At 29.5% G+C, this 14667-nt stretch overlaps 1 protein-coding gene and 1 pseudogene across 1 annotated transcript; one reads left to right on the top strand and one right to left on the bottom strand.

The window, feature by feature from the left end:
- Positions 1-2197: 2197 nt before the first annotated feature.
- Positions 2198-3583, bottom strand: LOC149520140 (uncharacterized; annotated as a pseudogene).
- A 7402-nt stretch (positions 3584-10985) lies between these two features.
- On the top strand, positions 10986-14620 carry LOC111317900 (ribose-phosphate pyrophosphokinase 4-like). Its single transcript, XM_022920410.2, has 7 exons — positions 10986-11487; positions 11579-11894; positions 12003-12098; positions 12492-12560; positions 13521-13649; positions 13823-13922; positions 14302-14620. The coding sequence occupies exons 1-7, from the start codon at positions 11129-11131 to the stop codon at positions 14433-14435; spliced, it is 1203 nt and encodes a 400-aa protein (XP_022776145.1). The 5' UTR covers positions 10986-11128; the 3' UTR covers positions 14436-14620.
- Positions 14621-14667: the final 47 nt, after the last annotated feature.

The following is a 14667-nucleotide window of genomic DNA, read 5'->3' as shown; positions in this document are numbered from 1 at the left end:
AATCAAAGGAATTTAAGTAAGAAAATGTAAGAATTTGCAAGTTTCATTGCAAAAATATTAAATAACATTGGAAAACACTTTAGGAAAGGTAAATTTACAATTAAATTCAATAAAGAAAATTGAAATCTAAGGTCATTTGGCAAGAAAGAAAATAAAATTGTAGGAAAGGAAAATGCAAAAAAATAAAGAACAAAAAATTAAAATCCTAATCTAAAGTCTCCCAAAATGGCCGGCTCCCTCCTATTTGTAGGCAGGTGAGTGGTGTCTTAAACCGCAAAAAATCTCTCTAAAATATCTATGGATGAGGGGTCTTCTAGATCCATCCTTCTCTTTGCTGCCTCACTTGCTACAAAACTGTTTTGGCACCTCCACTCTTCATTGGTTACATGCTTCTATTCACATGCATTTTGCCAATCCAAAAAGTCCACATTATGGTCAATAAGAGCTCTCCAAAATGCCAAGTCAACAGCTCCTTAAAGTCTTCTTTGAATATCCAAGAAGTGGCGCCAATTATATCCATCACGTAGCCATGCATCCAAAGGCTCAAGTTGCATTTTATTCCTTCATTTCGGTGCCTAATGCAAATAAATTTTTCTTCATTTTGCTGCCACAATTCTAGCCATTGGATGAACAATTTTGACATTATAATCTTGGCAAAATTCTGAAATCTAATCTACTAAAAATCATTTCCATCTTCATAATGCATTTTATCTTTCAAGCATGTACAAAGATATTAAAAACATATTAATGCAAGCTTGAGCTAAGGAAAATCATTCTAAATGAAAATTACGAAAAATAAGACTTGAAATAAAGTTTCATGAAGTTCAATTAAACTCAAGAGATCATAAGAAAAAGGATAAAGCAAAACTCCCTCAAAAGACAAAGTAGCTTAATGGCACTAGTTATGGCTTTTGTTAGCTTTCACTACAAAAAATCCTCCAGAATATATTCAAATTGTCCCAAATTCTTCATTTTCTTTATTTTTACCTATACATGAGAAAAATATGCGTTAAGGAGTATTTTTGCCATAATTTATAAGGAACAAGCCAAAATATAAGAAAAATTACATTAAAATGAGTATGAAAATACTAAAATTTTAGTGCAATTAGTGCTAACTTCCAAAAAAGGCTTTAATGTCTATAAAATATAACCAAAAATAAGAAGTAAGTCACCAACCAATCCTTCCAATGAAGGGATAGAAAAATATATGGAGGGTTCAACTTTCATTAGGGCAACATAAACTATCTTAAATTCATTTTTATGCAAAGTAGCCATCCTTGAAGTGCTACCCAATCTACAAAAAAATCCCATTGATAAGTGACAACATAAATTTCATATTATAAATTGCATTTCAGATGCACAAACTATCATAAGCAACCATAATTTATATTCTTTTTAGTCTAGTCATAGAGTTTGAGAAAGAAAAAAGACTATGATGTGACTTAAGATATATCTACACACTACTAAACATATTGTTTGTAGCTCTTTAGCAACTATAGCCTTTCCCACTTGAATGCAAAGTGTAAGTATTTTAGCTACCACACATAAGAGAAATCAACAAAGATAGTAGCATAATTGAGTATAATTGTTATTGTTCATACATATCATGTTATCTTTCCATATATCAAAATCAACAAAAAACTACATCCAATGCATTAAGAGCCATCCAAATATAATAGTTCATTTGCATTTCTACACCAAATTATGAAATGTAAAAACTTAAAAAAGAAGATCATAGAGACCTAGCTAAAGAACATACCTCATGTAGAATAGATATCATGGCTATGTTTGTCTTACCAGTTTTGGTTGGTACACAAAACTTTAAATACATCAACATGACTTTAACTTAACAAAAAGTGATCTTTCTACCAATTTAATTTTTTTTAATTTTTTTAAAAATAAATGTCACAATATTTTCACAAAAACTTAACCAAAATAAAACACTAAACTTTCCACTCACCTTAAACCTAATTAGTAAACAACATTCAACAACTTCTACAAAAACAACTCTAACCATCATGTAGACAACCAAATCTTAAACTACATAACTTTTAAACTAAAAAAAAAAAAAAAGATAACATGAAAAGCTCTCTAACTATACCTTTAAAAGAAATATCACAATATTATCCCAAAATCTAAAGATAGGTACATGCTTTCCCAAAATCTCTAATTCTTAGATTTCACTACTAAAGCCTATCTTTATTGACACTTAAATATCCGACCATTACTTTTCCTCCAATGTGGATCCTAATGCACTAATAAAAAAGTTTGATTCTACAACTATAAAAAAATTAACAAAAAGATAGTTCATATTGGTTTTTTTTTCCAAGGATCGCCTCATATCTGGCCATCAATTTGTTTACTATTTGACGTGTCACATTTGTGTAGTAGAAGTTTCCTTAAGGGTACGATTTTGTTTTATTGATCACTTCCTGAAATTTAGTTAAATTATTCATGATATTAGATCAATGCATGACAGTAACACATTTATCCTTTTTTTTTTTAATTTTATAATTTTAATATTTTTTTCTATGAGTAAAAATGTTAGAATGCTAACTTGCATTTTAGTGAAGAGCTAAATGTTTTTAAGATTTGGAAAGTGCTTTCGAATTTGGTCAGGAAGTTCCATATTTTTTTTGTATTTGACCACTTTCATTTCATAAGCCTTGTCTCCCATTCTTACATGCATATTTAGCAATGGTTTAGGAACACAAGGTTTGTGATTTGATCGCACTAATTCTTTAATATCTAACTTTGACTAGTTCACAATCATTTGTTATAAAAGCTTTCATGAGTAATAGTCTCAAAATGAGAATTGAGTTCAGTGTGCATGATAGTAGTTATTTCTTTAAAGAAATAAATAGTTAAGATTTATGTGAGCATGAACGAAGAACTTATCCCTTTTATTCATTCAAATAGTCAAGTACTTTCATGTCCAGTAAACACAGGCATGAATGTAAAGATTGATGAAATAACATCAACCTTGAGGTATGAAGATTCTCTAACTTAGTGTTAATTACATAGGTAAAAGTTAAATACCAAAAGACTCAAACTTAGATGAACAAACCCACTATCTATTAATACTTGTAAGAACCATTTTGGCAGCTTTTTTTTCCAAATGTAGCATGGCGAGCAATGTTCAATAAGCCAAAAGTGTACTCTATTTAAAATCTCATTAGATAGTGAATAACTTATGAAAAATCAATGGTATTCTAGTTACTCAAACAATAACCATTTGATAATCTATACAGTATGGGATTCTCATATAAAATAAGGCATAAGTTTGTGAGTATATATTTATATGTACTTTTCTTATATCAATGCTTCAAAAACTTCATGTTAGAAAGGAAACCAACAAATGGTACTTATGCTCTTCACCAACTTTGATCCATTTTATGGTGAAAGTAATTAAACTCCCATTTATCTCTATTGTAGGCTATAAATAACTCCAAGGATCACCCCATACCCTGCATCAAATAGTAAAATCACTAATTGAAGATATATTAATGTTTTTCAACTGCAAATCAATACAAATTCACACATGCAAATTGTAATTTCTTACCTTGGAATCTCGCCTACCCATATTTCTTTTGAATTATAATCATCTTTTCCTTTTACAATTCCTTTTTCCCATGCCTTTTTGTTGAGCATAAGCTCAAATGCATGGTTTCAGCATTCATGGGACATCTTTAAGAAGAAGTAACAAAACCATTGATTATGCGAATTTAAAATATAAACATCATGGCAATATTAATGGTAAGGTAATTCTTCAAGTTCTCAAACAATTAATTCAAAATACCATAAAAAAATAAAATAAAATAAATCATCAAATAAAGAAATAAACAATAAAATCTCAAATAAAAAGAAATAGCATGAAATAAGAAAATAGAAAGAGCTAAAAAATTAAATACCTAAAAAATTATAATTGAATCCAATGCCTTGTACAAATACAACAATGAAATGAAATAAAATAAAATAAAATCTCAACTAAATAATAAAAAATATAACATAAAAATTTAAATTATTTAAAATACCATTAAAATGGAATTAAATACTGAAATATCAACATCATTAATGGTAACAAAGTGGGTGAGGGGTAGTTTTCTTGTATGAACGTCGGTGCACCTCACTCTTTATATTGTTATGCTTTATCAATAAAAATCCAATGATCTATAGAAAAAAAAAGGCATAGGGTAAGAAATAGGAAAATAAAGTAAAAGGAAAAAGAAGAAAATATATGAAAAAAAAAACTTAAAGAATGGAATGAAAAATTTTTTCAAATTTTTTTTCTCTATAGATTTCTTTGTCTACCCTTTTCTTTCTATTTTCTTCCCATTATGGCCTCCCTTCTTTCCTTGATTTATTCCAAAATTTTGCCTATATGCTTTTTCTTGAACCTTTTACTCTTTTTTTTCTTTTGCAATAACATGTCACATGTATCTTTTTATTCTTTATGCATTACCACATTTTTATGCAATGCCACATACTCCTTGTTATATTACATGAAATGTGATAATTATCTCTCAACCAAATAATTTCATAAACTTACTAAATTAAAGTAAAAGATAACTTTGACAAAAAAAAATATAGTTATGAAAAATATAAACCTTTAGTATTCTTTTAATAGAAAAGATATAAAAGATTATATAACCCACCCAAATCAGCCTTGTCAACAAAAATCCAAAATCAATAATGCAAAATCTCAAAGCCCAAATTCATCACTTTTCCTCATCAAATGAGTTGTTTAAGTGCAACAGACCCAAAAATAGAAAAAAGAAAAGAGAAAAAAAGACAAGTGTCCAACACAGGATCTTTAAGAGATCCTTTTTATCTATACTAGACAATTAACCTGAATATGCTTAGCCCATAATTTTTTTTTATTTTGATGAAATATAAATTATTTAAAATTTTAACTTAATAATATATATAGTAAAAAAAAGCAATAAAATATGAAATTGTTAGCTTAATTACATTGTCACAACCAAAAAAGTTAAAAGCAAAAACTTTGTACAATCAAATGTATTGACAACTCAAATTTTATTTCCAAAGCAAACATCCAACACATATTTAAGCATAACTCACATCTATATCTATAAAGAGATGTTATGAAAATTCTATACATATAGGTTATGGATATGTGTAAAAGTTTAGCAATACTATTAAAAAATAGTTTTTTTTTTTTTTTTTTTTGTAAAAAGATTGAAGATTAAAAAAAAAAAAACACTAATTAGATGGTTTAAGAAACTTTTATCTTCTAATATGAAAAAAGTAAGCTTAGTCACTTTTCTAATATGATAGTTTCTAATATGACACTCCCATTATTTGGGTTTTTTTTTTTTGCTTGAGCTACTTCATGTCTTTTATTTATTTAAGATAAAAGTAGTTTTTAATCTTAAGAGTAGTAGATTTTAAAATATTTAATCTATTAAATAATTTAAATTTTAGGCACATTAATTGATTTAAAATTTTTATTATAAATTACTTTTAAATTATTATATATTGAATGGCATTTTCAATTGTTATTTAATTGTAAAAAAATAATAAGAAGAACAATTCTAATATACTAAAAAAATTAACAACAATATAAATGCCATAACAAATAAAATACTAAAATTCAAATACAAAATAATAAATTAATAAATAATAAAATTGTTATATAATCATTTAATTTTAATTATTTTTCATATAACTTATACAAAAAATTTATCCCTTCAATTTTCATCAAAATTTTCTAAAATTTCTCTATTTATTATATACTAATTATTATATTTATAATTTTAAACTTTCTCTAATAAAGTTTTACCCTTAATTTTTTTCTTATTAAAATTTTTAAAATTTTCTACAATTAATAAATTATTCTCTAAATTAAAAGAATTTGCATAATAATAAAATACTTCCTTACCCTATACGTGTTTTCATTGGTCAAATAGCCTACAGACCTTTAGTCCCCTTTTGCCCTTCCCAATCTCGAGTCTAAACCATGTTATTCTCTTCTCTTCTCTTTCACACTATCATCTATCTTTCATGCCTCATCTTTCTCAAACTCAGTTCTTTGCATACTCTTTCTCAACTCACAAACTCAACTTTCAAAAGTCCAAAATATCACTTTCCCCCTCATTTGAAGGAACTTGTTGGCCTTCCTTTTCTACCTTTCTTGGCCTTACTAGCGATTTGATTAAAAGCTCATCCCACCCACCCATGCAGCCATAAAAGTTGGATGATCGAGAGAAGCCTTCATCACCTAAGTTAGTTCTCAAACTCATTTAAGGTTTAACATAAAATTACAAAAATTAAAAAAAAAGGTAATTATTGGTTCTCATTTGCTAATTATGTTAGATTGAGTTTGAATTTGTGTTTAATTGAGGTTGAATTGATGTGGATTAAAAATTAAGGTTGTTTTTTTTTTAGGCTTTCTCTTTTGCCCGAATGATTTTTTTCTCAAAAAATGGAATGATTTTTTCTCATTAAATTAGCAAAGTGGAGAATTTTTACATTCTTTTTCTCTTTTCATTATAGTCAGGCCACTACGAGTGTCGGCATTGGTGTCGATAGCCATAGGTTTGGACCTTTTTTATTATTATTATTATTTTCTTTTTAGGAGATAATATATTAATTTAATTGGATTTTAATTTGATGTTATAATAAGATAGCTAATTAACAAAGCTTATATGGCAATAAAGTAGCTAATTAATTAAGGTGATGTGGCAATTATTTTGTGATTTGGCATTTAAATAAACAGTAAAATTTTTGACTTGGCAATAAATTGAGAATTAGGGACAACTTTAATATATAGGTATAGATTAGTATAGATTATTTGTATATTACTAAATTACCTCTACAATTATTTTTAAATATAATAATGATGTGGCCAATAAATTATAAGGTTAAGAAGCTAAGGATAGCTTTAATTTATTTTATAGATTTAACATTTTATCCATTTCTACTACAAATTTTCTTACTAGTTAATTAAAGTTTCTAAATAAAAAGTAGTGTATTTAAGATACTAAGCACTGTTTTAGAATTGTCTCTAATTAAGTAGTATTGTTATTGGCCAAATAATAATAATAATAATAATAATAATAATAAGTAGTATTCTTTGTCATTTTTCATTCATTCGAAAGTAGGTTCTGAAGCTATGCGGAAGTTAGACCATATCAGTTAGGTTCCAATTGTGAGCAGGGATGATTAATGAGAAAGCTGCTTTTCATTAGTTGATTTGAGAATGCAACGGCAAGGAAAGGAATTTGTTTCAAAATTGAATCCTAAAAGCAACCAAAGTATATATCAAAGCCACCATCACATTCCCGAATTAAGCTCTTCAAGGATTCATTTTGCAAAACATGAATATTCACCAACACCCCTACCATTACCATATAATTAAACACCTAGAGTTTTATCATTTTGCATCTCGAATCCTCAACCAAACACTTTGTTAATTCTCCTTCATCTTTGTACATAATGCATATTTGACAAAAAAAAAAAAAAAAAGAAAACATGACAACTTTTGGATAAAAATATATATGACCATTTCCATTATTCTTGATCAATTTGTTTGCTTTTTTATATGGATCCAGGTAGCCGACCATGATAAGGGAATGATGGTAGCATGCAAATTGGTTACTAACTCGATTTATTGGATTACTTAATATTTTTCTAGTAATTGTTTCATTTATTCTTTAAACTAGCATTTTATCTAGTTATGATTTTATTATTTAAAATTTACCATTAGATATTTAATATTTAGGATCGAGATCATATTTCATAGTTAAGAGACATATGTTAAATAATATTATTTCGTATTTATTATTTAATTTTGAGTTGCTTGTATCAAAGTCAAGATTTTTTTTTCTATTACCCTTTTCAAATCTATTATGTAATAAGTTTCTTTCATCTCCACTTACACGTGATAAGAGCCTATTAAAGTAGTGTTATCTTACATCTAATAAACATATAATTTATGTATTCTTAGTATAGATTATTTGTATATTACTAAATTACCTCTACAATTATTTTTAAATATAATAATGATGTGGCCTGTAAATTATAAGGTTAAGAAGCTAGGAATAGCTTTAATTTATTTTATAGATTTAAAATTCCATCCATTTCTGCTACAAATTTTCCTGCTAGTTAATTAAAGTTTCTAAATAAAAAGTAGTGTATTAAGATACTAAGCACTGTTTTAAAACTATCTCTAATTAAGTAGTATTATTATTGGCCAAAATAATAATAATAATAATAATAATAATAATAAGTAGTATTCTTTGTCATTTTTCATTCATTCGAAAGTAGGTTCAGAAGCTATACGAAAGTTAGAACATATCAGTTAGGTTCCAATTGTGAGCAAGGATGATTAATGAGAAAGCTGCTTCTCATCAGTTGATTTAAAAATACAATGGCAAGGAGAGGAAATTTGTTTCAAAACGAATCCTAAAAGCAACCAAAGTATATATCAAAGCCACCATCACATTCTTGAACTAAGCTCTTCAAGGATTCATTTTGCAAAGCATGAATATTCACCAACACCCCTACCATTACCATATAATTAAACACCTAAAGCTTTATCATTTTGCATCTCGGATCTCCAACCAAACACTTTGTTAATTCTCTTTCATCTTTGTACATGATGTATATTTGACAAAAAAAAATGACAACTTTTGGATAAAAATATATATGACCATGTCCATTATTCTTGATCAATTTGTTTGCTTTTTTATATGGATCTGGTAGCCAAGCATGATAAGGGAAGGATGGTAGCATGCAAATCGGTTACTAACTTGATTTATTAGATTATTTAATATTTTTCTAGTAATTTTTTCATTTATTCTTTAAGCTAGTATTTTATCTAGTTGTGATTTTATTATTTAAAGTTTACCATTGGATATTTAATCTTTAGGATCGAGATCATATTTTATAGTTAAGAGATATGTGTTAAATAATGTTATTCCACATTTATTATTTAATTTTGAGTTGCTTGTATCAAAGCCAAGATTTTTTTTTCTATTACCCTTTTCAAATTTGTTATGTAATAGGTTTCTTTCATCTCCACCTATACATGATAAGGGCCTATTAAAGTAGTGTTATCTCACATCTAATAAATATATAATTTCTGTACTTTTATATTCAAGTTGGGTCCCTTCACTTGTGCCAATTGGTTTTAAGTTGCATACTGAATATAGTATCAGAGCTAGGATTTTCTTTTGTTATTTTTTTCAAATCTGTCACGTGATAAACTTCTTCCATCTCTGCCTATACGTGATGTGAGTCTATTAAAGTGGTGTTATCTCATATTACAATAAAGTTTTCATCATTTTCTTCTTCTTCAATTTGTGCACTTATATTTAAGTTGAGCTTTTCAATTATTGCTAATTTATTTTAAGTTAGATATTTAATATGCTATGAGAAACTAGTTCTATTATCTTATTTTTGCATGTTATCCCTTTTGAGTTTATCATATGGTAGATTTACGTAATAAAGTTTGCTCAGTGGTGTTATCATATAATAAACTCCTAAGTTTTTTATCTCTATGTGATAGTTTGTCATTGGTAAACTTTTGTATTTTTTATTTGTATGTGATAAGGTTTGTTTAATGATATTATCTTATATTTATTAAGTTTTGGATATTATTTATAATCTTACATTCAAATTAAATCTCTTCACTTATTAATAATTGACTTAAGGATAAATATTTCTCCTTCACAATTTGAATCTATATACAAATATTTAACATTTGATGTAAGTCAAGTCAAGTTTAATAAAAACCATAAAGGTTGAGTTTTCCTTATAAAAAACTTTTGCATTTTCAATTTCTTACTAACTTCTGCCAAGAACCCTAGGGTAAAGGCCAGAGAGAGTGAAAATACTTTACGAATCAAGACCATATATATATCAACTAATTAGATTCAGAGCTACGTTTAATGGATCCGATCAATAAATCATCAAAATTGGAAAAGGGTATATGGGTAAATAAAAAAGATGTTTATTACAGTAAACACCAAGCTAGATCAACTATCAGCCCTTCAAGAGCGAGAGATGTAAGCCTATCAACTATAGTTGAGTTGAGGGCTTACTTTACTCCCAAAGTAAATGTCAAGCACAACAATTTGGTTACTTTTGTCGCATTAGGCATGTCTATAGACTATAGATAATGCAATTTTGATGATTTATAATTATTATTTTATAATTAATTTATTATAATTTTAAAATTATGTAAAATTTTTCAAAATTTTATATAAAATTCATATTTATATATGACAATAGATTCTTACATAATTCTTAAAATAATTATAAAATTAGGGTAAAATAATTATAGATGAAATATTTCAAGCTAAGATGGTTACTTCGTGTATCTAGATATGCATTTGCTATATTTCTCCAAACTACAGGTTTCCATATTATTTCCATGTGATTCATGTCTCTTTATTTCCCCTCATCACAAAAAATAAATAATTAAAATTTACTCAAATCTTTCAATTTTCATCATAATTTAGCCGAACTTCATTAGTGTTAACGAAAATTGGATAAGTACAATCACGATTCCAAAAAAATGAAAGAAAAAAGCATCAAAAGTAATTATAAATTTAAAAAAAAATTTATATATGTACTTTTTAATTTATAAATGTTTGAGCTTATGATTTTAGCACGAAATTTATACACATGAATACGTCAATTGTTATTTTCTCCAAAAAAAAGTTTAAATTTCATTTCGATTGTTTCAATTTTCAATATCAAAATCAAAATAAAATTTATAAAAAAAAAAAGCTAACATTTACTATACAATCTAGTGTCACCTGTACTTTTGGATAAATAAAATCACAATAATTTCTCAAAAAAAAAAAAGATTTTAACTAAATTTTCCATGGGTTACATTTACACGCACCCAAAACGTGCCATTTTAACGGCGTGGGGGCATTTATGGAAATCCAAAAAAATCATCCATCGAACCAGCAGTCAACTCACCCACCCCTTTATTCTTTTAACCGACAGAAATCTAACAACCCCAACAACTCAAAACGACGCTCAAAACAAATTCCACGATAGTAAGGTACTATCATTCAGGCTTCAGCGACAGAGAACGAGAAAAATCAGAGTCACCCCTCCCAGATTCCTACATAACGCTGTGACCACTGCTATGGCGACCAGGCCGACACCATTTCCTTCCTCTTTCCTAACCCGAAAAAAGATCCTCTCCCGTTTCACTTTCTTTAAACAATTTTCGATTTTGTTAAACGACAAGAAATGCAGTCGTTTTCGGTGTCAGATTAAGAGTTTTGAAAATCAACCTCCGAATTGGAACGTTGAGTTCCTCCCCGGAACGCAACCGATCCATTTGATCCAGAATTCTCCTTCTTCTTCGATCTCAATGGCCTCCGATTCCGCCCTTAAAACCGTCAAAAATGTCTGCCTCTTTTACTGCGCCGAAACCAAAGCGCTCGCCGAGAGAATTGCTGCTGAGTCAGATGCCATTGAGCTCCGCGCCATCAACTGGCGGTAATTAATCTATTCAAATGTTAAGTTAATGTCAACGTTTTTGGGATTATGCATGACTAATTAAGTTTTAATCAAGTATATTTTGTTTTAGGACATTTGAAGATGGATTTCCTAACTTATTTATACCAAATGCACACGGAATTCGAGGAAAAAATGTAGCCTTTTTAGCCTCATTTAGTTCGCCGGGACTGATTTTCGAGCAGTTATCGATAATCTATGCATTGCCGAAACTGTTCGTTTCCTCCTTCACGCTAGTTCTCCCGTTTTTCCCTACCGGAACTTCCGAGCGAATGGAGGACGAAGGAGATGTGGCGACGGCTTTTACTCTTGCTAGGATATTGTCTAATATACCGACTTCCAGAGGGGGGCCTACCAGCTTAGTGACATTCGATATCCATGCTTTGCAGGTTCAGTTTTTTTCATATATATATATATATAATTATAATTATAATTTTGTTTATTATTTTTGTAATGGTTTCTTGAAAAGGTTTTGACTTGTTTTTGTGTTTCCTCAGGAGAGATTCTACTTTGGTGATAATATATTGCCTTGCTTTGAGAGTGGGATACCTTTGCTTAAGAGTAGGCTCCAACAGCTCCCTGACTCTGACAATGTAAGATTATACCCTTTTTGTGTGTTTATGTCTTCTTTTAGGGGCAAATGATAGTCATTGTTTGTGAAATTTTTTATTTGTTGATTGAATGATGTCGTAATGAAACCTCAAATTAAGATTTCTCGGGAATGAAGAAACAGTAATTTTTGTGGTTATCTGGTATGATTATTTCTGCACTTTTGAAAGTTCTCATATTGGGAAAAGGTTATTGAGTCTTTCAGTCATATTTCAGCTAGTCGATCCAAAATCAATCCTTTTAGAGATTTTTGTTCTTCATTAAAATTAATTTGGATTATTGTATTGGTTAATCTGTATGTTGAAAAGAGAAATTACTTAAAAGTTCAAACTATTTTTAATTTCTAATAATCTGCTATAATTTTCTTCAATTTTCAGATATCCATTGCTTTCCCTGATGATGGTGCGTGGAAAAGATTTCATAAGCAGCTGCAACATTTTCCAACGGTATATAACATCTGCCTAACAAACAAGGACGCTCTACATCACTTGTAGTTGTGCTTATCATACAATATTGATTCATTCATCAAGTAATTAGCCCTCAATGTTGAATTTCATTGTGTGTTTTCACTAGTGAATCATTTTGCATTTCTTACACTTTTTATACTTAATTTTAACTATAAAGCATTTTTCGCAAATAAGCTAAAAGTTAGTGATTTAGGTTGTAAACATGAACTAATTGATTTGACCACTTCGAATGGCACATTGAGTAACAGCATACTTACATTTAGGGAGAATCATGCCGGAGATGGAAGAAAAGGCCCAAGGGGTCTTTTTTAATACATTTGAAACCTATGCAGTCGGGCCTCTGTGGGCAAGCATTGATCTTGTCAAAGAGGAGAGTGGTTCATGTTTCTTACTTGGAATGTATCCTGTCCACTCTAAAATGGTACAACCGTGCTGTGCTTCTGTCTAGAGTATCAGGCTAGTGGTAAATGCACAATCTAAATAATTTGTTTGAGTGACCCAAGATTTTAAGTTCCTGGCCCAACGTTATAGTGATGAGGATATAAGTACATAAGTTTGAATGTTGTGGTTCAGTTTTCTGTCCTATGTTGTTCTTCATGATATCTGGTTTGTAGCTCATTTTGATATACAAACAGCAGGTTATTGAAGGAGGTAGTATTCCATTACCATTTGTTCTCTGATGTTCTTACGTGTTTCAGTGGACTTTATAAATGGATGGATATTATCTGGAAGTTTTCTTTCAATTGATGGGAGAAGAAGAATCCTATATAAGTGACACCACATGTATAGAGGGATTATATGCGACTACGATTTCTTCTTCCTTTTATGGATGTGACCTAGGTCTTTCTTCTTCACTGTGCATATCTCTTGCATTCGTACTGCTCAAAAACTTGTTATTGCATATGGATGCTGGCATAACTTTCTTGATTCGGTTACCAGATTGTTTGTAATAAAGTTCGGATAGGAGACCAACGAATTGTACGTATCAAGGAGGGAGAAGCTGCAGGACGGCATGTTGTCATTGTTGATGATTTGGTTCAATCAGGTGGCACTCTAATTGAATGCCAGGTATGTAACTCCTAAATAAGATTTCCTATTAACTCATTCTTTCGAGTTATTGTACCAACATCCTACCTCTTGTTTAAATCCTTGTCTCTGCAAGAGGCAAAATGAATTCTTCTTTGTGGATTGTAAAGTCTGCAATTCTGTTCTTAACATTCCACTATGTCCTCGTCTTTCAGAGAGTATTAGCAGCCAATGGGGCAGCAAAAATAAGTGCCTATGTGACACATGGAATTTTCCCCAACAGATCGTGGCAACGCTTTGAACATGATAATGGAGGTACCCCATGCACCTATATGCTCTGTGGCATTTTGGAAGTCTCATTTCCTGCAAATTTTTTATATAAAAAAGGACAAGAAACGCATTTCCTTTTGGTGATGACTTCCTCTTTCAAACACATTGCCTTTAGGAAAGCTTGAGCCCCAAATTTTTACGGAGGTATAGTGTTCAGAAAAATGAATTTCCATAAACTAAAATGACTCAACTTGAATTATTACTTATTAACATGTGATAATCCTAGTATCTCCTAGAATTACCATTTACAAGACGTCATTCATGGTACAGTGAGCTACAGAATTGTTACTGTGGTTGGCAGCTTTCTGCAGTTTCTGAATTTAGTTTAATCAATTCTACTGGCTGATATTCTCAAATTATGTAGGGCATCCTGAGACTGGGTTAACCTACTTCTGGATTACTGATTCTTGCCCTCAGACAGTGAAAGAGGTGATGGGCAAACCTCCATTTGAAATTCTTAGCCTTGCTGGTTCGATAGCAGCTGCCCTTCAGATATGAGAACACTTCAAAAGCCACTAACAAATCATTCATTGCATCGAGTGATTTTAAGTCATTTGTTTATAGAAAAATAATGCGATCAGAACCTCTTTCGTAAGCAGAATTTTTCTAGCGAGGTTTTTCATATTTACAGTTTTAGCAACTTTTGCTTTGTTTGGTGGAATAAATGCTGTTTTTCAAGACTATTTTATGATGGTTCATGCTAAACCTGTAAATGTAACTCCATCAATCC

This window comes from Durio zibethinus, chromosome 2, assembly GCF_047325235.1.
Source record: "Durio zibethinus cultivar Kanyao isolate XHJ-2024 chromosome 2, ASM4732523v1, whole genome shotgun sequence".
In the NCBI taxonomy this organism is placed as follows: Eukaryota; Viridiplantae; Streptophyta; class Magnoliopsida; order Malvales; family Malvaceae; genus Durio; species Durio zibethinus.
This window is presented reverse-complemented; position numbering and strand designations above follow the sequence as displayed.

Bases quoted from the DNA above. Each gene is read 5' to 3' on its own strand.
- LOC111317900 (XM_022920410.2), top strand. From the start codon at position 11,129: ATGGCGACCAGGCCGACACCATTTCCTTCCTCTTTCCTAACCCGAAAA. The intron at 12,099-12,491 runs GTAAGATTATAC...TTCAATTTTCAG, and splicing joins AGCTCCCTGACTCTGACAAT to ATATCCATTGCTTTCCCTGA. The intron at 13,650-13,822 runs GTATGTAACTCC...CTCGTCTTTCAG, and splicing joins GCACTCTAATTGAATGCCAG to AGAGTATTAGCAGCCAATGG.